Below are 27,852 nucleotides of genomic sequence, written 5' to 3' on the forward strand. Positions count from 1 at the left end.
ACTGAAATTAATAAACAGCTATAAAAGTATACTATTTTAAATAATAAAATATTCAGTATATTTCCAGACAAACAAAAGTAGTGATTTAAAAGTATCATTTAAAATGTAAAATGAACAGTAAGAAGTTATAAATTTATTTAAAACCTCTTCCCTTACTAACATTCTCTATGCAAAAAAATCTAGAGAAACATTATTTATCTGTATATACTTTTTTTACAAAAGGTAGTATATGTTAAATAGGAAGTTAAAAACTGTAGTATTAATAGCTGTCACACCATTGCTAAATAAGACACTTTAAAGTAGCTTTTACTTTTTGAAGCAGTAGTAGGCAAAAGTGAAGAAGACGTTAGCACAGTGAATTCATCCAACATTAATGTCTTCTCAAAAGAATCTTTCATCTTTCCAACATCTCCCTTCAAAATATAACTGAAAGAGCCCGAACACGATACAGGTATCAGGATGAAACGTTAGGATTTGGGTAGAAGCCATTATTTTAACGAATGCCAGACATTTTAATTTTATTTTTTTTTAATAAGTAGGTACCTTTTTTTTTTAAGAGAGTGCGCAGAAAAGGAAACAAAGAGAACATGCAATCCAAAGCAGCATTTCTAAGGCTTGAATCTACTAATTTTAGTTTTTTTTCTTTTTTCTTCTCCCCCTTCCTGCCCCTCCCCCCCGAAAGGCCAACTATTCTGAGCTGGCTCGCACTCAGTGAAACCCCACTGATTTGGCTCGCTATAGAAATGCATTCACGCTGGCTAATTTTAACCTCTTTTCCCTTTCCACAAATTTCAGTTCTCTGTAAGATCCATGAGATGCCTCTGTGTCGCAGCAGTGTCAAGATCATCATTAAAAAGTAGTGTTCTTCTTAACTATTGCTCCATTTCTGCTTAGCAAATAAATCTTTCCCCTCTCTTGCAAATGGACAGCCAGAACACTGGCACTACGCTTCGCTCACAGCCAGAGCAGAGTAAGTGTCACCCAGCACTGACTCAGCACGAATGACTCTATGAGAAGTGCCCTTTCCCAGCTACAGCTTACATTCCTTAAGGCTGGCTGGTGGAAATCCTGGGGCTGGTGGGAAGTCAGTGGGCAGATGCCCAAAGACTTCCCAGAAGCTTTAGTGGAAGCCTGCAGCATCCAGGTTTACAGTACGTACTGGCACAGGTGGTGCCTTGCTATGTTACACGCAAGCATTTTTTGATGAGTAAAGATGCGAAAAGCCCGCAGTGCTGAGGACAGTGTGTGGCCAAGCACCAAAGACAGAAACTGCCCCACCTCTGCCAAGCCAACCCACTCTGAAGATGCTTCCTGCCCCGAGAAATGGAGAAGTGTGGTCTCAGAGCACCGTCTCTGCAGGATCATTCCCAACTCTGGGAACTGTAGGACGCGTTGTGCCTGCTCAGGATGCCATCCCTCTTCAAATCCCTGCACAAGCAGCAGTGCCCTTCCATCTCTCTGCCTTGGCCATCACTAGGCCTTACGGCTACTTCCAGGACTAAGGGTTGCCTGAAGCTGCTTCACACGTTCACTCCCGCTGTTCGCAACACGTGTACATTTAGGTATGCACGCTAAGCAGGAAACAAATACATATGATCAGACTGGGAAAATAATTTTTTCCATTGCGGTCTGAAGAATACTTGACATAGCAGGTTTTCATGACACCGTGGAGAGGAAAAAATAAATCCAGTTGATAAATAATGGATAAAATGTAAACTATGCCTGTACAAACGTCCTTCCTTTTTAAGGTTCACTTTCAACATTCCTTGTGAACGTAAGGGAATTTCAGTTGGGCACAATGAAAATTCCTCGCATACCATGCGCACGTTTTCTGGATGAAACAGTTATTTTCCCACACGCTTCTGTAGCAATGTTATTAACGTACTCATGATGGTTGGAAATAATCAGTTCATAGTATTTCTTCACTTTGGAAGAATCTGAAGTAAAATGCACGCTTTTTAATTGCATAAACACGTAATTTCTGAAATGTTAGACAAATAAACAATTACAGGTAAAAAAAGTAGGATCAGAATTTGAAAATTATACAAATGGACTTTAACAGTAAGAAATCTGCTGTGAAAAGTCATGCACGTGCTGTTTGGGGAAGCAAATCTAAAAACAACTCCCAAACCCAATGATGAGATGCAACAATATCTGCTGTTGTATTTTGGGGTATAGGAATGCAGTCGAATTATTGACTTTTTTTTTTTTTTCATTTTTTGAAGAAGCCCAGTATAAGAAGTTTTATTTAATAAGTTTGGAACGTTCTATTCTGAGGCTAGATATTTTTTCATCTATTTTTACGAGCATCTTTGACGCACAATGCATTGAAAACTAATATGAACTAATTCGTCTTTAATATCTCCCACATTAAGCACTATAGGAAGCAGAGTCCTTCTGCAATGGCTGAGGAAATTCCTTGTGAATTACAGGCTGCTTTCTCATTTAAGGTCATGTGCTAAGGGAACACAGCTCCCTAAATAGTGAGGCTTTTGTTGGGCTATTCATCTCCTGCAGCAGCTCTTCTGAAAAACATGGTCAAAGGCAGAGGGAAACAAGTACCAAGCAAAGCCAGAGTTTCTCATGGATAGATTCCATCCCTAGAAACAAAGCCTCCTCCCGAGGATCCTGCTCTGTATAAGCTCCCCATGGGCTTTCTAAAAGCCTTGACCTGTCACATTAGCAGCAGCTTATTCTTTTTCACTAGCCTCCTCCACAATACAGCAAAGCCATGAGGGAGATGCAAGAAAAGCTTTTTTTTTTTCTTTTTTTTTTTTTTTCCTGACAAAACTTTTTTTTTTTAAATACACTTTTTTTTTAACCTCAGGACAGCAAGCATCTTCCAGTGCCATTTGTCCTGTGAGCCTGCTCTATTTGATCAGAGCGTTTTAAACATTCAGGCAGGTGTCTGCTAAGGAAATACTGGCCGTGCCCCTTCACAGGCAGCACTGCAGAAGAAAAGTAGTAGCAGTGTGATGTGTCTGGAAGATGGGTGTTACAGCTCAAATTGTTCTTCCACAAAGAACCCAGCTCCATTATCCCCTACCCACATAATTTAACTCCCTCTAACAATGAAAAGTAATTTCTAAAGGAAAAAAAAAACAACATTAGCTATCACTTCAGTAAATGCTTTAAAGGCCATTATGGGAATACATCTGAGGAACCTTTTTTGTTAAAAAAATTTAGCGCACTGTTTAAAGAACATAATCACATCTTTTGTTATATACTCAGATAATCTCCGCTGAGCTTTTGATTTTCTTTGTTTGTTTTAAGTGAAACAGATAATCAGAGACTTTGTTTCCTACTCACTTACTAATACCAACGAATTGTGACAAGGGCAGTAGGAGGTAAACTTTTATCGACTTTTCATCTTAATACCACTGAAATCAATGTGTTAGAATGTGTTAATTTACATAGGAGGAAAATGGTTCTATGTGTTTTAAAAGAAAATGAAAGTTCAAGGTACACTTGACAGATTACAGAATTAGTCTATAATTAAGATACTACAATGAAGCTATCACTAAAATCAGGGTCAGTGTAAGGAAACCCCCCCTTTCTTTAAATGAGGCACTTTTACCTATATTGTAGAAAGCTCAGGGACTACTTTGAAGACTGCTTTAGAAACATTTAATAGTCCATTTTTTATATTAAAAAAAACCCCAATCTAAAGCTTTTATGGCAGTTTAATGGAAGGCCGGCTGTCTTTAAATTATTTTTTCTCAGTCCCACTTGATCCATGACCCAAACTCACATAACACTTATCATTTGTCCTGCCTTCCTTTCACAGGTGTACTCCTCAGATTTCAGTGGGAATTTACAGAAGAAATACAGAATAGGAAATATGTATATATACTAATTTCTAAAAACTGCATATAAAGAGGCCCTGCTTTGTTTCTATAACTCTTACCTATGACAAGTACAGACCAATGGACACTTTCAAGATTCAGCGGGACAGGGTGCTGGGCCATCTTGTCCAGACCATGCTTTTGCCATGAAAGGTTGGACCACATGATCCTTGAGGTCCCTTTCAACCTGGTAATCTACGATTCTCTGATTCTATGATTCAATATTTAGTATCAGTAATTGACGTTGCTAAACTGATACACTGCATACTTTCTGAGATGATTTTTTCTTTTTGCCAGCAAGATCTTAGTGCATTAGAGGCTGATCATATTTTCGTAGGGTTTTGGCAGCATAAAGTTAGTAAATCAGACTGTTGGCTGACTCTTCCAACTAGTATATAACAATAACACATCTTCTACCACTATAGCCAGGTTCGGGGATAAGAAAATGCTTCTGCTTGACCTTGTAGCTCAAATTCTGCTCTCAGATAAGCTCATATTGGTCCTGCTGAGTTTAGAAGAGTTTTGCCCATTTCTAAAGGCAGAATTTGATCCCACATTTATGCTGTCAATGAACGTGTTCTCTTGAGAAAAAGACTCCTGTTTTCCTCACCTTCTTCCAAATTGCAGGTTCTTTTCCACATCACACTGGACACATTTCTCAATGCACAGTCACAAAAATTGAAGTGGTTACGTAAGGACTCAGGAAATCTAATCCTGTCAACTCATTTACATAGGAAAAAAGAGCACGCGTGTAAAATCAGACTTACGTCTCACATCATACAAAAAGAACAAAGCCCTTATTTGGCAAAACACTGACATGTAGCTAGCAAACCAAACACAGCTCTGGTGTAATTTATCTGCTTGCAATGGAGTTGATGCTGCTGACTCCAAAGGTGAGGTCAGCCAGCAGCGATCATCGTGTAGACTACGCTGTTGGACAGAGGAACTCTCCTGTTTTGTGTAGCCAATCAGTTTCCAAATACCATAAAATTCGTATATAGATTTATATGTTGAAACAAGTAAAAAAGCTAAAAATTACTCTTTATCAGATATAAATTATCTTTAAGTGACATCACAATGTATAAAAAACTATATATATAATTTACCTGTGTGTGTGTGCACGCATGTGTGTGCATATGCACGCACAACTATACACTCACACCAGTATCTAAGCACTCATTTAATCCAGTCATTTCTATTAAGTAATGAGGAGAAGCTAAGAGGCTAAAGCAGACAAATCAGTGGAATTTAGTCAACTGAGAGAACTGTAAAAGTACCGTTTACTCTATTTAAGAGCATTTGAATAGTTTTATCTATTGCTATAATATACAGCAATGTTAATATTTCAGTCACAGTTTTTGTCCATTCCCACAGAGCACATCAGTACTAGCTACATGTAGAGTGAGATCAGTGCTTTGTCAGACCGGTTCATATCTACATTCTAGGCCGTAACTAAATAAATTAGAATACACTAAAGTGCTACATCAACACTAACGTTCCTGAACAGTAGTAACGCACATTTCTCTTTCAAAAAAAAAAAAAAATACAGCAGCTATAGTTTCAAACATAGTCACATTATGTGAATATGCTTACATGTCACTTTGTTAACAGTATTCACCAAAATGCACGACACAAAACCGAACGGCAACAGTCAAGAGTCCGACAGAGTACGAAAGGTAACTTTTTAAAAGTCGAGCATGATGGAAATAGACATTTGCAGAAAACACACCGTCTTCAGAACTCACACTTGAAAGTTTCATTTAATCGTAACTTGCTGATGTCGATATTTATTTCCTCTGGTTTGTCTCGTCTGTATGTTACTGTTCTTGTACAAACAGTAGGCAAAAACATCTTATCCTTGAAGGAGAAGATACAATTTTTATCAATGATTAGCTAACTTTTATGTGAAAGAAAAAGATTACTGAATACGATGGCTCTGAAATCAATTACCTTCTTTGTTGCAGATATTCTGTAATCAGCTGAAGATTTAACTTTATTGCTGCTCCCCTGCAGAATTATCTGCCTGATGATAAGGACAACAAGCAACCCGATCAGAAAGGTAACTATAAAGATTATGGAAAAGACTCTAAAGTAGCTTCGGCCAGAGAAACATTCTGCAACGAAAGGAAAACACAAGTGTAAAGCCTAACGTATGGAATAGGCACACCCCTGAAACACAGTTATAACTACCACTGCATAGTAATGTCACATAAATATAACAGGAGCCTGATAAAACTTAAGGGAAAATAACTTAAGGGAAGTTAAAGGCTAACAGTTGCCATATGCAAGCTTTTGAAGTAGGGCATGTCAGGAAAGGCAATTCTGATCAAGATCCACTGTAGAAAAATGGTGAAACTATTATTCCTTTAATCTACAGAACTAAGACTAAAGCTTCACTGTGTTGGCTGCCATAAATTCTCTGTAAACTGGTGACTTTATAGCTGAAATAGAGAGGATGAGTAGTTAGAGATGTATGGGTCCAATACAGTTTAATCCTCACAAGATTACAGTGCAGGTCATTGGCAAAATATGAAAGAAAATGTGGTTTCTTGAATCTTTGTCCAGTGCTCTCCTCACTGGTAAACCTCCCTCACACAGCAAGCTTTGCTTTAATTAATACTGAAGTTATGAGAAAAGCATTCACAGTTATTTTTCTCATTTATGAACAACTGTAAGATAAAAAGACGTATAAAAATGTGAAGTGACAAAAGGTAACCATTTACCTCCATTTTTGTTGCAGCGTGGACTGATTAAGCTTTATGAGATTCTATTTAAAAAGATGTTATTCTTCCGTACCCTCATAACTGTGCAGTTTTTTATACTTGAAAGGAATATTTAAACATTACTGAATGTGAGGTAAGCATTCTCCTTCATTCTTCCTCATTTCTGGTAATGTCAAATAATGTAAGCATATCCAAAGTAATAAAACATACAGATGCCATATTATAAATATTTCTTTAAGCATTGCTCAGGCAGGATTCATTATTATTAGATGTGACTTCTCAAGGAGCTGGGAAATCTGATTTAGCAATGCTTGCCAATCACATTTCCTGTTATTATTTATCTTTTACTTTCCCTGAAGCTATGAGTGATTTTTCTCTTTTTCCTGCTTTCTTTGTTATTTTAATAACATGACACCCTTTTGAAAGACACTGTAACAGCGGTGAATTCAATTATTAATCTGAACAGATTTTCATCTTTTATTGAAATTACCTATAATATGTCACATACCTGAAGTCTGGTCAATATAATGCAGCAGGTAAGCGCATGAGGTCGTGCACTGGTCAAGTTTAGCCTGAGATGCATTGTTAGAATGATGGCACTGAACACAGTTCCTGTAAAATAAAAATTTAACTAAAACCCCATGTCTTTCTCCGCGCGCTCCTTAAAGAGATTTGCTGACGTATCGCTTGCACATAATGCTTTCCTGTTGCTAGTAAAAACATTGCGACATTTATTTATTTTTTTCTGAAATGTGATGCCTCTCAGCATTTTATCCCCTTGATGCTTCTCAGAACCAACCAGGCAGAAGTCGTAAAGTAAAAGATGTCTTTTTGGCTTCGAACCACCTTCCTCCAGCCCCTGCTCTGCCTTTTGTGATGTGTACTCTTCAGGGGGTGTAGCTAAGGGTCCAGCACCCTTTCTCCAGCTGTCAGCCTCTAGTTTGGCCCTAGTCTTTCTTTCTTAATCAATGTCATTGGCATACATGCTGGGACTGAAGGGAAGGGATAGGTGTAGGAAACACAGCTTTGTTAACACAGCATCCAAAAAACTCTTAAGACAAAGCTACGTAAGGTGCCGCTGCTGGGCAGTTCAGAGGGTCAGCAGCACAGTGGGAGGCAGTGCTGTCAGTCTTGCGGTCTTCACTTTTCAGCTTTGCAGAAGATGGACGTCACAAGTGATCCTGAAAATGCCCTGACTGAGTTTTTAAACGAAGCTATGCTACCTTCTGAATTTATTAATGGCGCGCATTTCACAGCAACTTTCAGCAAGTGTAAGCCAGCAAGGCTAACTGTATTTTATCTAGTGAAGTCTTAGCGGTCATCTTTTCAGACATGGCCCAGCTTGTCTCTCCAGTATATTCACCAAACGAGCTATAATTCAAATGAAACTGAATAAAAAACAATTCTGGTTTGATGACAATTCCCTTTTCAACTAAAGGCTGCTCTCTCACCCTCTCTGACGCAGTGGGATGCAGAAGGTTACATGTGCTGACAGAAGGGTGTAGAAGAGCCGTGCCCAAAGACAGGGTTTCATTGACTCTTTAAGCCAGCACCAGCCAGCGTGCCACTGACAGCTTGGTCTAGCTTCTCTCCTCCTTGGGCTGCTCATTTAAACCTCCACGCTGTCCCTTCCTTTACACGGGTAAGGAAAAACGGCATGCTTTAAAACTAGCACAGCAAAGACTAAGTGGTTTAAAACTGAGTAACAGAAAATGTTGTTCTCTGGGTAAGACCAGCTCTGCTCTGCTGACCGACAGCAGCGATAATGTGCAGGCACCACTCCTGTTCCACATCTCCTTCTTTCAGCTGAGAAGCACAAGGAGTGCGCAGAAACAAACTTGGAGAACTGGAGTTGGTGGCATTCAAGAGTAGGATCTACTGTCCATTTTTAGAACTCCAGATTTATGGGCTTTATTTCCTACCTAGAAGATTTCACATGAAGAACCATCTTTTAATAAATACATGAAAAAAAAGATACTCATAGGACACACCTCCTTTGATTTCAGAAAGCTGAAAGTTGGACACAGACTGCTGAACACACATATGGACATACAATTCTCTTAATTGCCAGTGTGAACCCCTCAGCTACATAGAGAAAAGTCTCAAGTACGAATTGTTCCAATTTCCTACAATCTAAATATCTAAAAAATATAGCACATAACTAGCCAAGCAGAAATATTTCTCCTTGTTTCAACACTACAGAGTTAAAAAGTCAAGTCTATCACAAGAAACGTACCAGTTTTCTTCACAGGCTTTGTTGCAAGTCGGGCAATATTCACACAAACGGCCAAAGCTTCTTGGATCTGTGCACTCACACTTTCCACATACGCATTTTCCTCTTCCACTGCAAATCTGGCCCTTTGAATTCAGGCAGTGCTTTGCTGATTGTAATGAGCACTGGCAATGGTCACCTTCCCAGCCAGGAAAGCATTTGCATCTACCAGCTTCACATTCACCGTTACCTACAACATCAGACAGGCTTGAGTCATTGTGCTTTTATGAAAACATAGAAAACCCATTTTTATATGCATACATTTGTATTGCTGGTGCTTTACATTAAGCAGAGCTAATGTAGACCTTGGCTTGCTTTAAGTTTTTAGGTTAACAATTTGGGCTGAAATTAAAACCATGTTACATATTTATGGCTGCTGTTTGTTGTTAAGTTCAGCAAAAGCTGCTACCTTGATGTCATCCTCAAACGTTATCAAAGTAGTGGGGATTAAAAATTACACAACGACCAGGAAAACAGTCTTCAGGCAAACTAAACAAACTTCTCTTTACCAAGAAAGCATTCAGTTCAAATAAACAGCGCAATTTAGTGGAGGAAGAAGTATCAAGTTCATGTCCACATGCCAGGTGGTTTGTTTCTTTTTCTTTTCTTTTCGGAAGCACGCATGATAGTGCTGCTTTTCTGCCTTTCTAAAGGGCAGATGACTGAGCTGCACAGGTGGGTATGCTGTGCTTATGAAACGTAGGTTGTTTAACAAGAACTTAAAATGCAAAGCCTCAAAGATTCAAAGGCTATGAAGAACCTCTGGTGGCCTTTACAATTTTCCAGGCAAAGCAGTGGGAACTGTAGGGCAAAATCCATCTGTTTTCCATGTTGTAGCACGTTTAGGCAGCTGTACAACTGACATGCTGGTAATGTCTAGCCACATTATTACAGCATGGGAAAGCATCTTTAGGAAATATAGAAATAGCGCATAAAGCACAGGCAAATCTCATGAGGTCTCCTCAGCTATGCCTCAGCAGTACCTAAGTTTCACACAAAGTGCGACGGCCCTCTTGTGCTCCAGAGATCCACAGAGCAGCTGCAGGGAGACAGTCCCATGGAACAGATGGGATCCCCTAAATGGGAGTGAGGCCGAGGTATAGGCTGCCCCTTTTTTTGTCTGGGCTGGGCAAGATAGAGGGGGGATCACAGGGCAGTGGATCATAGAACATCTCAGAGCAAGGCTCTGCACTGGAAAATATCCCACGAAGAGGCACACTGCTCAGCCACGGCCCCAGGTGGCAGGTTCCCCTTGTGGTACCCTAGGGCAGGACTCCATCACATGTGACAATCTCCAACACAACAGGGAGATAAAGACCTCCCTGTCTCCTCTGCTGACCAGGGCACCACACCACGGGCTTTAGGAGCTTGTAAGTTTCAAAGGTCTCCTTAAGTTAAGAAATAGTAAATTTGAAAAGTTGGCTGAGGGGAGGGGAGAGGAGTGAGAAGACGAACGGTAATTCTTTGTGTTGGAATAAAGTATTTAAAGGATTAGGTGACATTATTTCTCTTCATTTCATATAAAGTTCACAGCCATCAGCAGAGCAAAACCAAAATAGCTCTGCTAAAGTCCATATTATTACTCAAAATTTATCCATCTGCGGTTGAAAAAATTGGTGCCTCAATTCACTCATTGTTCAGTATACTTGATACAGGACAGCAGTGTGGATTTTAAAATATTTCATTACTTCTGAGGGGAAAAAAATAATTCGGGTAGAGATACAGTAATGATACCGATTCAATCCCATTTTTCCTTAGCAACTCTAATTTAAAAGTACATGTTTTGTATTTTGTTCATATGCTTTCTTTAAAAAACATAAAGTAGGCCACAAAAAGAATAAGAATTTCTAACAACTCTCCCTGTTTATGTTTCACTTCCACTCTCCTTTTCGGAGCAGGTGTTCTGAACAGTGCTAGCATATATATCAGTATTTGAAATCACATTTCACTCACATATCTCTGACAAGACTGATTTAGGGTGTTACAAAACTGGAACCGCATCTGGAAGTTATGATTCCTGCTAACCTCTGAGTATCTCATATTTCCATTAGACTGAAATGTATCAACTTACTTTCTCAAATAACGTTACTGTTTTATCAAAGATATCAGTATCATTACCTCTGAAGAAGTTTTAGATTTAAATCTTACAACAGCTAAATTTAGAAAAAGCTCAATAAATCTGAAAAGCAGTGCTAAAGTTTAGAAGACAGTGCATACCTCTGTGGTGAAGAAAGCCCAGGAGCGTGAATTCCTACCAGGCTGTTCTGGACATTTCACACACTAATTCTGCACACACAATTCTTGTACTTGACAGCCTTATGTCATTGTTTTCAGCTGCATCATGTATATAAGCTTCAGAAAACCAAACCAAACCAAACCAAACCAAAATGAAAACAAAATACAGACATAAACTCCACAGCTTACCAGAACATAAGTTTCCCTGGTGATACGGGCAGGAAAAATCATCCATTTCACAGTATTTGCCATACACCGTGCCTAGCTTGCTTTTGTAGCAGAAACATTTCCCATCTATGCAATTTCCTTGGCCACTGCAGATGGGCTGGTCCTGGTGTCGTCTGCACCTCTCAGAAGGAAGTGTATCTTTATTAGAATTACAATTGTTTTCCCTGCAATGGGACTGTTGGCCATCAGAAAAAGTTTCATCAGCCCATATTCTTTTGTGCTTTGCACTGTCTCCATACTGACAGGCACAGCTTTTCTCCACGTTAACGATGGCGGTTTCATTGAAACCAATAGGCTTAAGTATTGCATATTTTCTTCCTCCAGTTGTATCGCATCCTTTCATTGTAACGGATACATTGAAAAGTACCTAAGAAGAAATAAAGACAGATTTTACATCATTATTATTTCCTATAAATTGCTTAACATTTTAACACATAAATAAAGCAGAATCTTACATTGTATACGAGTGTGCACTCACTAATAATAACAAAATGCACAGTGGCCATTTGTCAAACATGATATATTTGCAATGACAAGCATCACAAATCCTTTTGTTTAAATCCTAACAATAGAAGATTGACAGCAATCTACTTTTCATGTTAAGAAAGCATAGTTGCAGAAGACAAGTTTAATACAAATTAAATAGTAACACAATTACTTTCATCATCCTCCTGATCTTATTTAATGCGCACATTCTGTTATATTATAGAAATACTCTGATGAGAACTGGGACTAGATTGAGCAAGACAATACACAAACAGAAACAGAGATACTCTTCATAAAAAGAACCTATAATGAATGTTCTTGGTGCAGAAATGGTCTGTGCAAATAGAAACCATAAAGGTTTTTTTGGATGGCCCTATCTACTCCTACTAAAATGGCTCACACCTTAGTATCAGCTTTTTTTTCTCAATTCCTACAATGCGTATGAAGCAAGAGAGTCTTGCTGCTCTTGCTGTGGTCCTGGCCAGATGAAGCACTGCTTCAGAGTGGACCCAAGTGCCTAGCTCCTGGCCATGTCATGGCCATCACCACCATGCCCCAGGTCCTCACCCCAGCAGTACCCCCTGCAGCAGCAGCAGCCGCTGTGGCTTTCCAGAGTCCGGGCCCAGGACCCTGGATCATTTTGGTGATTAGATGTCTGCCATAGAGTTTGCGTCAGTCTCTACCAAAACTCTTTGACAGCTCTGACATCTGTGATACTTTCACTGGATAGCAGTCTTGTATTTCACAATTGTTTTTTGGGTTTTTATTTTGACCAGTAGGCTTCTGACAGGGTATTCTCACTAAGGCTATTTAGCATGCTGACAGAAAACGACTCTTCCTTGTCTCCTCACAGAGAAAATAAAACGAAGAGGAAAAGGTGAGAAAGGAGCCCAACCTTTACTCTTTACCACCAAAGATTTCTAAATAAAAAAAAAAAAAAAAGAAACCCAGAAACCCAAAGAAACTGATTGCATACGAGGTGGAAACTACCCGCAAAGACTAAGACCATTCATTTCTCATCGCTGTCTCCCCCTCCCGCTGCGCCCCCACATGAGAACAGCCGAGCCCTTGGGGACAATGGTGGCTTTGTGGCGAGTGGGGCTGCGGCTGCCTACACGGACAACAGGAGAAGAATGCTGTGCAGAAGCATGCGCTTCTTAATGTTGTATTGAGGGGGCACACAGGCTTTATCTCGCCCTTTGCTTTTCTTCTTCTTGTTTCTCAAATGCGCCACTACACACATAACCCCTCAGTTGCCTACGCTCTCCGCGCATGAGACTTCTTCCCTCTGGTTACGGGGCAGAAGTGTGGCTATGCTCTAATTAATTCATACGGCAGGTGCGTATCACATGGGGAGGACAGGCTGCAGCTACAGAATGTGCTTTTTATTCAAGACAGAGCCCCTCTAGAAAACACCATCTTCATGTACAATACACCACTGGAGGAATGGCAGGGAAATGGGAGGGAAGGCCAAATCATGTCATGAAATTTGATGGGTCTGAACACAGCAGCAGAAAGATTAAATGTATTGCAACTAAACAATACACCATGAACACTGACACTTGCTGATTGATAGCCAAAGTTAGTTTTGCACTCTGAAGAAACCATAGGATTGTTCCAGAATATAACACACTTTGTGTTTTGGTAAGAAAAGGAAGGAAGAAGGATTAGACAATACGAGGAATGTGAGAATTAAGGAAAAGCATTTTGCCTGTAAACAAATACTGAAAGAAGGATTTATGGTTAAAATAAATTAATCTCTTGAGGATGGCTCATTTTCAACAGCAGTAGAGGGTTAGGACCACATGCAATCTGTTATAATCAGCTGGCTTGGCTTTTTATTAAAAAGAAACAGATATAAATATTTTTCTTTTCATTAAACAGAACAAATTCCAGTCCTATTTCTTCTGACATGCACAGGGAATAACACTGGAGAAGAGATGAGTTAAGAAAAACATAGAAAACCTCCCTTAAACTGTACAAGCTAATCATCAGCAGGGCATGCAGACAAAATTCAGAAGATCATAAAATGCATCTAAATGAATATATTTAAAATTCACACATTTAATCTACTGATTTGTTTTGCTATTTCTACACACAGGCACAAGTAAAATCACACCAGCTGAGATGTCTGTACATGTCAAGAAGGAAAGAACTCCTTGACCCTGCACTCCAGAAACACAGACCTCTTCCTGGCAAGCTAAATGAATTACTCTACTAGTCCAAGCAATTAAATAAATATATCAAGGCACAGAGAAGTTGTTCTGGGAAGAAAATCATGTTCCTTATATTAGCCAGACATCTTCCCCCGCATTTTCATGGTGCATGATGCTCCAGTTTTACAATCCATTTCATTCAGTAGATGGCACCAATCCAAAAGGGGATAAATCATTTTATTAATTTGATTTATAAAATAAACTAATTAACCACAACCCTGATTGTGCATGAAGACTACTAGAGAAAGGACCGGGAAAGGTGGTGTCTTAGTACAGACCCAAGGAACACAAATTCCACTGATTCTTTTCAACTGGGTGATTACCTTTCAGCCTCTTTAGGTACAGATTTCATCACAATGAACATGGCTATTGTGCCCAGCGGAGGACAAAGGAGGAGAGTTTTAATGGACGTTAACTTTCAGGAAAAGCTTTGAGCCTTAGTTCCATGAGATTAGTGAGAATTAAAATAAGATTCAGGAGAAATAAAACCGGAGAATAATAGAGAGTCTGTAGTCATTAATCGCATAAATCCATTTTCAGTTTAAGTAAATCCCTAGAAGATTTCACACCATTGAAACCCAACCGAACAGAAAAACAAGTATTCCACTTCCTTGAAGAACGAGAACTATCAACATACTTCTTCATTATATCGCACATTTTTACATCCTTCCATGCCAGTTTTTTTACTTCCATCAGGACAGATTGCAGTGATATTGAAATGAAGACCTTGCATCTGGTTATCGACTTGAATTTTCACTTCCGAGATTAGTTTCTGTAACCAGAAAAAAAGTTTTAGTCGCTTTGCCTCTCAACATAGCATGTGCATTGGTGACTAACACCAAGTACGGCTACTGTATCTGACTGAAAATGAAGAAAGCTTGTCTGTGTGAATAAAGGAATGAATTAAAGCATTGTTTCCCATATAAAGACCCGATTACATTCCAAATATACACAACCAGTGAACTGGTAATTCTGATAAAGAGGATTACGTTTTCCAGATAAAAACATTTTCAGCTTTTCTAAAATGGTTTTGAGACTGTACTTTTCGCAATTTGAAAATCTATTCTAACAACCGCACACAACAAAAACTGCTTATTGTTTGGGAGACTACACTGCCTTTTAGACACACATTTAAAATAAAACAGTAAACATACATACAACTATTGCTATCCAGCAGAAAAGGTTCCTAATTGACTTGACACTTTATAAACTTCTGCTATTTTGCACCTGTCTTGGAAAAATCCTCTCTGAAAACTTTTCTCTGAAAACTAGAAGTTTTCTTAGGGTGATATAAAGGCTATTGGGATTACTCTTACTGATTTATTTGGGTCAGATAGGACTATATAAATCAACAACTGGTTGATTCCCATTAGGGCTTTTTTACGATATAAAATAACGAAAAAGCCAGCTACTTTGTAACTTGTATTTACTGCATGCTCTAAAATCCTACTTCCTTCCAAGAAGGAATATTGCTTTTAAAATTTAAATTTTTAAAAATTTGTAAAAATTTATTAAAGCTGTACAAACCGACAAGCTGAAAATTGCACAAAGAGATTATTAAAATTCCTGGCATATTAGTATATAAAAAATTAGTTCAGTGGGTATTTTTACTGCTACAAATGGAAATTTAATTACATGAATCTAAACACATGTTTATCTTAGTAACTTTTTGAAAATTAGTGACTCATCTTTGGCTTTTTAGCCAGGGATTTTCAGCCAGGGTTTTCCACAAATAAGCCTAAGGTTTCCCTGCTTAGAACAAGAGTGCAAGAGGCCCACTGTCATCAAACATCAACGCGAAATTTATTTTCTTATCTAAGTACTTTTGCTTTCAAGAAAGCAAAACATTCAAGCCCTGTTCACTGTGTGTTTGTATATTACAAGCCCCTAAAAGTATGATAAAAATCTCAAAGTATCAAATCCAATGAAGTTTAGGATGGGAAGGGAGATACTGTGTAAAAAATGAAAATAAGGCAAGAGCAAACTGGGGGTGGCTGGAGCAGGAAAGTCCCACAGAATCTTTCATTGAACTAAATCATTATTTTGTAAATTTTCGTTTCCTCTCCTTGAATGTTTGCCCTGCACTGTGCTCTAAAAAACGGGACACAATCTAGGATGGACAGTGTAAAAGTGGCACACAAAAGGACTATGATCTACAAAATTTTTTGCCAGCAATTTTCTGCAAACCTCCATATTCAAAATTAGATTTCTCAATTTTATAACAGAAAGTACAATATAGTGAGAATTTCTCTGCAATTTGATTCCACCTAATCTCCTCTGCTTTTGAATGTCTTTGCCTTCTGCACATTTCCAACATGACAGTGAGGAAAACATGCACAAACCCATGCTATTGACTAGGAACAGACATGGGACTTCCCTCTTCATTATAGCCAATTTTCTGAAAGCAAATAGCCCTATTTGGATGATTAACCTAGTACAATGGATAAATTCAGCCTCCCATGTACAACTGATCAAAAATAATGTGATATATCCTGAAACCTTGCATATAGTTTATAACTGAATTTTCAACTTTGGGAACTTGCATGTTTGTGTAACTTGCACACCTTAACAGCATTCAGCCATCTAACCCATGACGTTAATTTTGATGCTGCTCCCGATGCTCTAGTACATCAAATGTACACTACTTGGCTTCATTTTCAAAGCTGTTTATGCCCCCTCTTACCAGGCTATCTTTCATTCGCTATCAAGATGCCAATTTCCACTTTCAAGCTGCCATTCTCTGTCAATCATGTGTGGAAAACAACTTTATGCTCTTTACCATACTATTACTTTCTCTTTCCCATACTATTACTTTCAGTTGAGAACTCCAGGAAAGAGTTCACAAAGCCATTTCCATTGTTCTCTCACAAATCTCTATCAAAACTCTTCCTCACTGCCATGCCTCAAAACCCTGAGTCATTACACTGCTTTGTGCAGTGTAAATCCCGCTTCCCACTATACCCAATGTTGTAAAACTACCTCCTTCTAAATTCCCACTTGTTGTCCATTTTCTAAGAATTACGCTGTAAAACCCTCTAGATACTGCACTATCTTTTTGCTCGGAATTTATATGGTGCCTAGACAATGGTGTCTGGTCTGTAACTAAAGATCTGAGATGCCAAAATTCAAATAAGTCAGACATTTCTTTTGAAGTTACATAGCAACAGGTGCAGAGAATCAAACAGCATATTTAGAAGCGTCCTCAGAAAGGAACAAGTGCTAGCTCTTGCCTTTGAGACACCAACAGCCTGGGAATTTGAGAACTATTGTGGGATAGTGTCACCCAGCAACCTGGACATTCAGAAAAGTAGGGAACTTATCCTCATGGACTTCAGATAGAAGCCAAGATCCTGGAAATTCTAAATTGAGGTTATGAAAGGTGAAAAATACCCCTACAAATATGGCATACAACATTGTCACTGTCATCATACCTGATAGGCTTCTACCACCAAATCATTGAGATTTGCTGCTTGTGATTCTATCTGTCTTGCAACAGTACCAGGCAATAGAGGTAACAGATCCTACAAAAAATACAATCATTTATGCAGTTTTAATTTTTAATATAAATATTGTGCTTTCAAAATTGGAAAAAGAAATCAGGTTTCTAACCTACTTTATACCAATGGAACTGGCTTCCTTGAACTGCAAAAATAACATTGATGTTATTGTCAATCAGTTTTTCAGAGAGCTGCCCAAGAGACGGATGCTCCTGCAAAATACAACACAAAAGAGAAGACTGCAAATTAGCAGGGAAAAACCTTGTATTTCACACATGATGCAATACAGGATTTCAAAACCACCCCAATCCTTATTTCTAAATGCACAGAGCAATGCTAGGCCTACATCCAAAGGGAAGTGGGACCAACCAAATAAACAGATTATGAAAAAAAAGTCATCAGGGCATCAGCCAGACTGTGACAGGCTTATCTGTTGCCAACTATGCAGGGGTGCTACACGGTGGGAGGCCTAACTCATACAGTACGATTTAGTTTGTTTGAGTCTGCTTAAGAAATGCTTAAGAAATATGGATATGATGTTGTCCACGGTCCATCTAGAAGAATAACAAGATTCCTGAAAATGACAAGTGGGTTCTTGTGCAAAAGTCAGAAAGTACAACATGAGGACACCAAGATAAGGTGTGCTTTTGGGAACAGCAAGGTGAGTAATTAAAGGTTTTCTTTCTCAGAAATGTGTATTTTGGCACCAGGGATCAGACACATCAGCTAAATGCCACCACTGGGTCAGATTCTAGCAATGTCAGTATTCTCTACAAATCTTACTTATGGCTGACAGCTTTCTCCTTTGTATGTCCAAGACCTGCCTTAGAAGTGATGCTTCCAGCCTGCACCGCGATGACCTGCTACATTTTTTTAACCATGCTTGTGCTTGAAGAAGTTTCACTTCTCTCCCCAGTAATGACATTGCTCTATTTGGTGAAGTACCTATGACAGCATGTCCTCTGCCAGTGACCTGCCCTTCTACACTTCTCATTGAGAGATCTGACATGGATTTGAGAACAAGAGGTGTGTTGCTATCCCTTCATCGAAGATCTGGGGAAGTACAAGGGTGTCTGTGTTGTCCCAGAGGGCTTTGTACACCTGGGCTATGTGAAATCCCTCCAGCTCCAATACTCTAAAACCAACTGTATCTGAAAGGCACTGCTTATTTACCATACATCTGTGAATACTTCTCAAGAAGCAAATTCAACACTTTAATTTGATGAATAAACATAGAGAAGCGACTAGGGCTTTGACCTGTGTTTCCCCTTACAGAGATTTCATCTGGACACCTCCATTTACGTCAGGTCCTTCAACGTCTTTCCCCCTTATACTTCTGCTGTCTTTCTCTTCCTGATCTTTTTTACCATCTGCCCCATATTGTCTCTCTTTTGCACTAACACACTCTGTTTCCTGGCACAATTCATTTCTCCGCAGAGTGCCACTTGTTACTCAAGGCAACCTGCAAGTCAACTGCTCTCCTAACAGCAATCTGAATGCCAAGACAGCTGAGACAAAGTTATGCAAGGGGGCAAAATCCATTTTCCATCATATCGCACCATTATAAAGCGCCTCATATAGAAAGAACAAAGGAGTTTCTTGCTGTGGTTTGATCTTAGCCAGGGTCCAGGCCTCTCTCATCTTTTCTACCCTTTGATAAGAGATTATATTCCTTAAGATAAGTGATGAAAGGCAGCAATAAACGGACCTTCTTACAGCTGCAGCTGGGGAGTGTGCCACATGCAAGGGTCCAGTAAGCATGCATCCCACTACACAGCAGTTGTGGGTGAAGTGCAGCAGCAGTGGCTTTGTTGCCATTCTCAGTAGCCTGCAACACAGTACTACAGCCTCCTGCCTTCTCTATGACCACAGACCACAGTGGTGGGGCCTCCATTGTGCTGCACAGCCCTACAGGCCACAGGCAACTGGCTGGCAGAAAACAGACACACTAAGTGGTCCCAGGACACAGGCGAGTGAAGCCAGACATTCTGTAAATACCTCCTGCACTATAAATGTGTGAAAGATGGGGGTAGTGTTGAGACATCACGAGGTGGTGGTCAAGTCTTCTGCTTAACACATGACTTGTCTGAATTCCAGCAAAGTGGCCCTTCAGCATCTCTGCAACTAAGGGCAAAACTCTGGGATCAGTGGTATCAGAAATGGGTTTCCAAGCCCTCGTGAAACAAAAACTTATTCAGATGGAGCTTACTGAAGTCAAGAGATGACATGCAAGATGATGTGCAAGGGCTGCAGGGACTAGATCCCCAACTACCAAGTCTGCTTACAAGTATACTTGCCAGCTCAAACTCACTAGTGTCCAGCTGAGTTAGTAGTACATTAAAGTCTCACTTCAGATTAGAAATAAAGAAATTGTTTTTATTAGAAGAGACTTTTTTTAAAAAAAAGCGTCCATAGACTCACACTATCTTTTTCATTTTAAGCATGTAAAGAGGTGACATAAGGAACGGCTGGTCACTCATGGAGCCTCATTTTGCTTGCTGTAAAAACCTTGCTGTACTTTATGGTTTTTTATCTTATCTATCTCTTCCCACTACTGCTCAGGCGAATGTACTTTCATTTTAGATCATCTTTCTGGTTCCAATTACATCATTCATTTTATTATTTTAACCTACTGTGTTAAGCTGAGAAGATAACTAATACAGATGGTAAGTATTTCAGAAAGGGAGTTAACCAAGCACAGATCTAATTAAAATGGACTAGATTTCTTTCCTGCCTTATGCTTTTTTGCTGGCCTCTGTGTGACTGCTTAGCAAAAGTTAGAAAGAAACAGGCAGAAAAGTGACTAACTGGAAAGACTCCTGATCTAAAGGTTAAGCTTCTGCCAATAAATAAAGCAAAGTCCTCTTAACTGGCACAAGGAGGAAATAAATATATGCCAAAATGCAATCTTCCCAAGACTACCAGAAGCTAAGAATCAAAGTAGGAAAACAATGTGATTACAGACAGCTCTTCAATTTAGCACAGCACAACAAAATCGCATTGATAAGGAAAAAAAAAAGCAAAAATATGTTTCAGATGATATAATTTTTAAAAAGCTGACATTTTCTTGACATTTCATTTAAATATCAAATAGCCTTCCCCCCCCCCCCCATTTTACTTGTTCATTTGAAGTTTCCTTATGGATCTCTATGACAAAAATAATCACAGGCTATATACCACTGAGAAGAAAAAAAAGCAGGAAACCAGTACACCTACCCTTACAGACACTATTGTGTTATCATGTCAAATCTACTCCAGAAAATATCCAATGCTGGGAAAGATTTCCGTTCTACCCCTTTTCTATGACTAAGTGCATGCCCACTATTACACATGGGCATGCAAGAATTAGCCCGTGGTTGAAAAAGATATGGGCTAGAAAACACAGGGGCCAACCAAAATGTGCCACCACAGATCTAAGCATCTTTCAAGGTCATTTCATTTGGGTGGCTAAAAAGACCACCTTATTTCAGAAAAGGCATCAATTGCAATAATCTGGGAGATTTCTTATTCTATATGGGACAGTAAAATCATCATCTTTCAGCCCAGAATCCAGAAAACACTTTCTTCAGTCAACCATCAATCTGTCATAGTTCCTTAGAGATTAATTTTTTTTTTTTTCTGAAAAAGACAGTATCTTTATTACCAAAGGAATAGGAATCCTGCACACCAGAATAAGATTTTTACCTTCATCAATTGTTAATAAGCAGAGCAAAATTCCTCTCATTTATAGCACTGAAACTGGCAGGGGAGGAGAAAGAAAGAAAAACAGAGATAGGGACACCATAGTCTGTAAGTACGCTCTGCTTTGGGAAAGGAAAGTTTCAGGATTGTTTGCTTTAAGTAGAAAAGGAAGGGGTTGTTTTTATCCCGGGGACACTGTAGAAATACTGAAACTGAACAGACTGGCTAGAGAGAAATAAATAATCCTGACATCTGTGAGGGAATATCCGAGGTGACAGAGGGAGTATATGAATGCAAGAACATCAGATAATCGGAAATCCAAACAACCTTCCTGTTAGCACATGCTCAGCTCCCTCCTCTGCTCTACAAGGTCCCGAACACCCACTGATTCCCAGAAACCTCCTGTATTTCATGATCACACATCATACGGCAGCCACTTTCTGCTGGCCCACCATCCTCGTAAATACCAGTTGCTGGGATTGAATTCAGGTCTAGCCTGACTTACACGTAGCCCTCACTGACTTCACCAGCACATTGCTGGCTTGAACACAGGCTATATACTTTAACTAATTGCAGCTAGCGCTAAAACTGTAATATGCTCTAATGATACCACAGTTCATATTTCTGTTTTCTGGTGAATACAGGGCAATTAAGCAGTGATTCATGTTTCTTAAAGAAATGATTCATATTTATTTAAGGAAATAGCCAAAGCAATTAAAAATTACAAATCTTAGCAAAAAAATTCCTTTCTTCAGTCACTCATGACTACTTTATATATTCTTGAAGAAATTACTTGGAAAGCTAAGAATGTCAGCTGAAGGGGTATTATTTTGCTACAGCGGATTTGATGCAACTTTTTGCACAGGTATGTATTACCACACACTGGCTTTATACTGTGAGATTCAAATGTATTTCATGCTCCGTTACCACAGCAAAGCTTTGTGGCACAAGAATATTTTCTAGTCCGTCATGGTTGAATCAGCTCATTGCTGTTGTACGTCTTCTGTTTTACCAAGCCTTCTCAATCAATCAATGCATCTCTCCATCTTCTGACCATAAACCATGACCACTACCTTTGCCTTATAAACAGGATTGTGCAATTCTTACGTATTACCAGCTTCTTCGTGTGCAAAATACCATGCTAGACACTTCCTACTTATATTTTATACAGAATGTGTGTGATTTGTATGAGGTGGTAATAAAAAAACACATCAAACTCAGCAACACATCCTCCTCTGCTGTGCATTGTTGTCCCAGACTCCAAAATACTTTATCCCAGACAAAAAGAATGTCAGCATTTCCAGGTGATTAATTCTTCATTTCACGACTTGCCTACCTGGAAAAATACTATTCTAATAACTGAAATAAAAGCAACGCTTTGGCAGCAACCTAAAAACCTCCTTTACACAGTTTTACACTGCTTCTCTGAACACAGAATCTATGACATATACCTTACCATACTCGTAGCTTTGACGTACACATTATCTTTCAAATGACAGTTTCCATCATGGGGAATTACGATCCCCGCTAATTTACTATCAAGGGCCAGGTGGGAAGTTTGATCTGTCATCACGAGAAGCAGTCGCTTCGCTTCTTTACGCCATCCAATATGGCTCTAAAAAAAAACCAACCAAAATTAAGCATAAGAAAGCAGGAACTACCTATTTTCTAAAATAATAAATAACAAAATGAAAAATTAATGTGAAAGTCTACTTTCAGATATTACACTGCTTAGCAGCACTGAGTTTAAAGCAGCCTATTTAAAGCATTTTGTGTGGAAATAATATATCATGTACTACGTCTGAAAACTACCACTGCGAGTTAGAGATCCAGTTACCACTTTGTTTTTTAGAGGAAGATCTCTCAAAATATACACAAGTTATGCATTATATAGTGGGCTTGGGTAACAGCTGCCATGTCGTGTGTGTATGCAAACGCATAGCATTTGTAAAATTCTTTGGGATCCAAAAAGCACTACAACTGATAAATATGCATTCATTTGTATTGGTATTTGGTGCCCTCTTCTATTTTTACTTTTTATTTATTCACCTTATATTCTCATAATTCCATAATTTCTTTTTCCTACACAGCTTTCCAGAAAGGACATTGGCATATGATCAACAAATCAATACACTAAAATTTGAGTGTCTTCATGCACTTGCAAGTTGAGAAATTCCTTATTATGCAGCAAAATACTACATCTATCCACCATTTTAAGGGATTAATAGCAAAGTGGCATCCGCAAGGGTGAATTAAATGTGTTTTAGGAATTCAGTGATGCCAAGGAGGTAGCAGGGCAAACTTATATCTAAATTGGGTTAGGTGCCAATTTATATTTCCATAACATTTATTTCCCTGCAAGGAATAAACGGCTGCTTTAAATCAAACTTTAGAGGCACGCATGAATTGCCTCATAATCTTTTTCCTTATTTCCCCTCCCAATTATTACATCTTCTTCTTCATTAATTCATTTTTTATGCCTTTTTTCCCTTTCCTTGCTTCCCTTTCTACAACGCTGTCTCATCTCTACCTAATTGCCCTTAACACTACCAGGTATCTTTCATCTCACGTGAAATGTGTACCTGCAATACAGTCCATGTACTCAGCCAGGCTTTGTGGCTTACTGTCTATCTTCCTTTCTTCGCCTTGCAGAGAGCGATTTACCTCCCTTCTCAGGTTCATTCCCTGCTAGCTCTGAATGGGGATTAAGTATCCCATAACAGTAGGGATAATAAATACAGAGAGGTGTGGTCTCTTTTCCAGCTTACACGTTAGGCATCAGCCTCTCTCAGACAATCCTAGACAGCATTCCCCTAAAGAAGGGGTATTTTAAGTTTTATTTATAAACAGGTTTTATCTTAATAGTCCCAAATTCTCCTCCAGCACCGTAGAAACTTCTTGCTCCTAAGACTCCATCATTTCACTTTGTCGCCTCAAGACTCCTACCTACATACGTCACAGCAACCAAAATTTTAAAGTGCTTCATGCCCTAACCTGCTACTGCTTGCAACAGGGATGTATTGGTTAAAGCAAGATGCAGCACGTTATAAAGTTCTGTTGTAGGCAAAATGAGTGAACATTAATGTAAATCAGAGTTCATGATGGTTGTTATGAATTGCACATTGTTCTCATCCATTTTGGTTCACAATTCGATTAGCAGGAAAGCCTCCTCGTTCTCATGAATGTTTCCATTCTATTGTTTTCGGAAGCATATATTATTCTACAGTTCACATGTCTTAAGTGTGGAATGTGTCCAATGACAAACACCGAATTTTAAAGAATTTTTCCAAAGCTCCAGAATAATTTTTTTATAACAGCTGTGATCACGGTGTCTATGAAGAGTGGCTTTTATTCACCTGTTTTACAGCTCATCAAAATTTGAAAATAAAATTGGTCCAAACTATTAATTTTTAGCATAGTTTGGATTACTTTTTGTCCTTGACTTATTCTACTGCTCAAAAACAAAAGAATATGAAGATGGACAAGATAAAAGAATTGCCCTGACATCATCCCAAGAGATGAGAAACACATGTGATGTGGAACAGAGATGTGATTTGGACAGGAGTTACAATACTTTCTTTAAGAGGACCAGAAAGAGTATCTTGTAGAGCGTTAGCAAACCCATGAATCAGCCAACTTTCAAATTTTCTATTGCAGTACTATGCATAGAAGAAAAACATGCAAAATAGCCCTTCAGAAGAAACAAATTCTTATTATTAAATATGCCTATAGCTTGGGAATCACTGATGGAGATCTTTTCCATCCTCTTCTGCATGGGAGAGATGCTGATGAAATTTTATTGATATAAAAAAGTTATTTTTTAATTCATTTGTATTGTTTTTGATATAGATTCTTTAAAAGCCAAGATAACATTGGAGTGCGTTTGTTTTCTTTATCTACACAAGCAGAAATGTAACTCAACCTTCAATTGTCAAATACATTCTTAAGTAGAAGAAATGTCAAATGGCGTCTTCACTTAGGAACACAAAGAGGGCTTTAATATTTTGAAACTTTTTTTGAAATCGACCGAAATTAATACATGTGTTGTTTCAAGCAAGAAGCAGTTGCTTTCATCGTCCATGCTATGTTGGTTAGGCTGGTCACAGCCAGAATTTGAAGGACATCATTAACCAATACTGAAAAATATATCCTTATGATCTTTTTCAGTTTCAACGGGAAACAGATATGTATAGCTAAGGGGGAAATAATGCAAAAGGAGGAAGAAATCTTACTATTATCAGTCCTAGAACTGACATTTTGAATTCAGTAACACTGAGTGCCGTTGTACCTATACATATATATCCATGTCTGAACTTCTATTTAGTGTTTTGTTAATAAGCTCCTTACCTGGCACACAGCTGCTTGGAGCATTGCATCAAAACCCCCTTCAGGTGTATCAATATTCCCAGAAATTTTTTGTTTATTCACTGCATTTTTGAATTCTGCTATATTGTCAGTCAGGGATAGCACGTGAATATAACCGTGAGGAGGCATACAATCTAAATTATAATCACTGTACAAAAACAAAACAAAACAGAAATCTAAGACATCCCATATTTTCCATTTGAAGGAGATGTAAATACCACATCCCTATTAACCCATAAAATTCTGAGAGTATATGATCCCTTTTGGAACGTCTACGAGCGGTACAGCTTTGCTTTTCATTATCCTGAGAAGGGGTTATCGCACTGCAACATTAAGATTCTTTAACAGCTCGATACACAGGCTACTGGATCAAAACTAAAATAAAATCTAACTTCGTACACCTACTAGCAGTAAGTAAATGTACATGAAATTAATGTTGAGATTAGTGACAGGTGATTAAAAGGACGGGAAACTCCATTTTCAGTAACATCTTAGTTCTAAATGATACTTTTTGAAATCATGCATAAGGGAGAAAGCATGAAGTTTGATATAAGTAAGCTAATGCCACAGCACTTATACAAGTCGTTGCTCTGCGACCCATTTATGGCAGAAGCTGAAGTGCTCCCCTGATTCAGAGATGCCGAGCAGGTTTCAGCTCACTTCTGTTGCATACAGTGTAGGCATCCAGACTACAACCTGCCCGCCCCCAACTCAGCTGGCAGTCAATGAAGAGAAACTGGCACTGTAAGGATTAATACCTCTCCAGATGTCTACTTTTAGGCAAAAAGAATAGTGTCCTAGAAGTGCTAATTAATCTCCACTCGCTATATAGACAGTTTAGATGATTGCTGTATACATAAACATTTATATCTATCTAATAAATTCCCCTACTAGTGCCCAATTCAAAAACCGCTGAAATCAAAAAAAGATGCTTATGGACTTCATAGAACTTTGGATCATGTATTTCCAGGAAAGATAACAACAAGCAAGAAGGTATGAACAGATAATCTTCACTTTTCCAAGTATTATGGTTTATACAGATCGGAATTTATTGTGAATAATCGTTCTCCGGAGGGTTTTGGAAGTGATCCCTCACTTTAAGTAAGTGTTGAACGCAAGGTATAAAAGACATGGTATGAAAAAGGAAATGCAAGCCAGAACACCTTTCTTATTTAAAATGGGAGTTCCTTCGTATTACAACTGTGGAATTAGATCAGAGGATCGCTTTTGTACATTAAATGAGCTGAAAGAAACTGCATCACATCAACAAAAATAGTTTTAAGAAAAGAGTTAATGAATACACAACCAGACACCAGAAGAGAAGGCCTAGGTCAGAAAGTACAAAGATTTGTGATGAATCTAGGCAACATATATCCAAAATAACTAAGAACACAACAGTTCGCTATAAAATTGAGTGCAGAACATAGTCAAATATGCAAAAGCAGCATGTTGTTTGGCTTGTTTTGCTAAAGAAAACACAGCACATTTTTTCTGAAGTCACTCCCCAGACATTTCATAAGTAATCATTGTATAATAATTGTCAGCATTTTCTTAGGAACTTGTTGGCGAATCAAGTTATAATGAAACAAAGACAGGTTCTGAAGAGGTTTAAAAATAAACATTCATAATGCATATTTGTGTAATTAAATAATTTTTCAGTGGTAGAGTAGATATGCAAAGACTACGTACCTGCATTGGTTATGGATTCTACCTGGATGAATGCTGATATAGGGTGACACAGTTTTATCCACATAGGATCCAAATCCAAGTCGAAAATCAAGAGAAATATTCTCCATCTTTTTAGATAAAGCAAATCCAACGGAGTTTAGTTTTTCTATATTGTTGTGCATAGAGGCTGAGACATCAACTAAATAATAAAGATCCACAGGGTATTTCTCTAGAGGACGAACTTTTAACATAAAGTTTGCTTCACTTCCTGATTCAAAGGAAACAAATCAGTTTATTTACTATTTTTGAATGGACACTCTTAAAAATATGTTTATCTTTGTAGCAACCTCAGCACAAAGTTGTTTGTGTCAGCAAACAGAAAAACAAACAAGAAAACCTCCTGAGAGTAAATGAAACCTTGAAGCATCGTTCAAAAATAAGCTATAAAGGGTCTCTTTATAAAACATCTTGTTGTGTTTTTTTTTTTTCTTGCAAGAGCACTGTGCAATTTATTGTAAAATTCTTCCTTCTCCCCATTTTCTTTTAAATTCCTGGTTATGCAATCCCTTTGGCACTACACCAAAAGCAGTTATGACTCACTAAGGACACAGATCTGCATACAAATTGTGGTCAGTC

General features: G+C 38.5%; 1 protein-coding gene across 1 annotated transcript in view; it reads right to left on the reverse strand.

Moving 5' to 3' along the window:
- Nucleotides 1-204: 204 nt before the first annotated feature.
- ITGB8 (integrin subunit beta 8) overlaps nucleotides 205-27,852 on the reverse strand; it is a 47,478-nt gene continuing 19,830 nt past the window's right edge. Inside the window, exons 4-14 of the mRNA XM_054192944.1 lie at nucleotides 27,238-27,484; nucleotides 25,531-25,696; nucleotides 22,640-22,798; nucleotides 17,619-17,714; nucleotides 17,437-17,526; nucleotides 14,643-14,777; nucleotides 11,265-11,670; nucleotides 8,805-9,030; nucleotides 7,077-7,180; nucleotides 5,796-5,959; nucleotides 205-5,702 (exon numbers count right to left, since the gene is read on the reverse strand). Coding sequence (XP_054048919.1) covers nucleotides 5,580-5,702; nucleotides 5,796-5,959; nucleotides 7,077-7,180; nucleotides 8,805-9,030; nucleotides 11,265-11,670; nucleotides 14,643-14,777; nucleotides 17,437-17,526; nucleotides 17,619-17,714; nucleotides 22,640-22,798; nucleotides 25,531-25,696; nucleotides 27,238-27,484 — 1,916 coding nt within the window. The 3' untranslated portion in view covers nucleotides 205-5,579. The remainder of the gene's footprint in view (nucleotides 5,703-5,795; nucleotides 5,960-7,076; nucleotides 7,181-8,804; nucleotides 9,031-11,264; nucleotides 11,671-14,642; nucleotides 14,778-17,436; nucleotides 17,527-17,618; nucleotides 17,715-22,639; nucleotides 22,799-25,530; nucleotides 25,697-27,237; nucleotides 27,485-27,852) is intronic.

Source organism: Rissa tridactyla, chromosome 2, assembly GCF_028500815.1.
Source record: "Rissa tridactyla isolate bRisTri1 chromosome 2, bRisTri1.patW.cur.20221130, whole genome shotgun sequence".
In the NCBI taxonomy this organism is placed as follows: domain Eukaryota; kingdom Metazoa; phylum Chordata; class Aves; order Charadriiformes; family Laridae; genus Rissa; species Rissa tridactyla.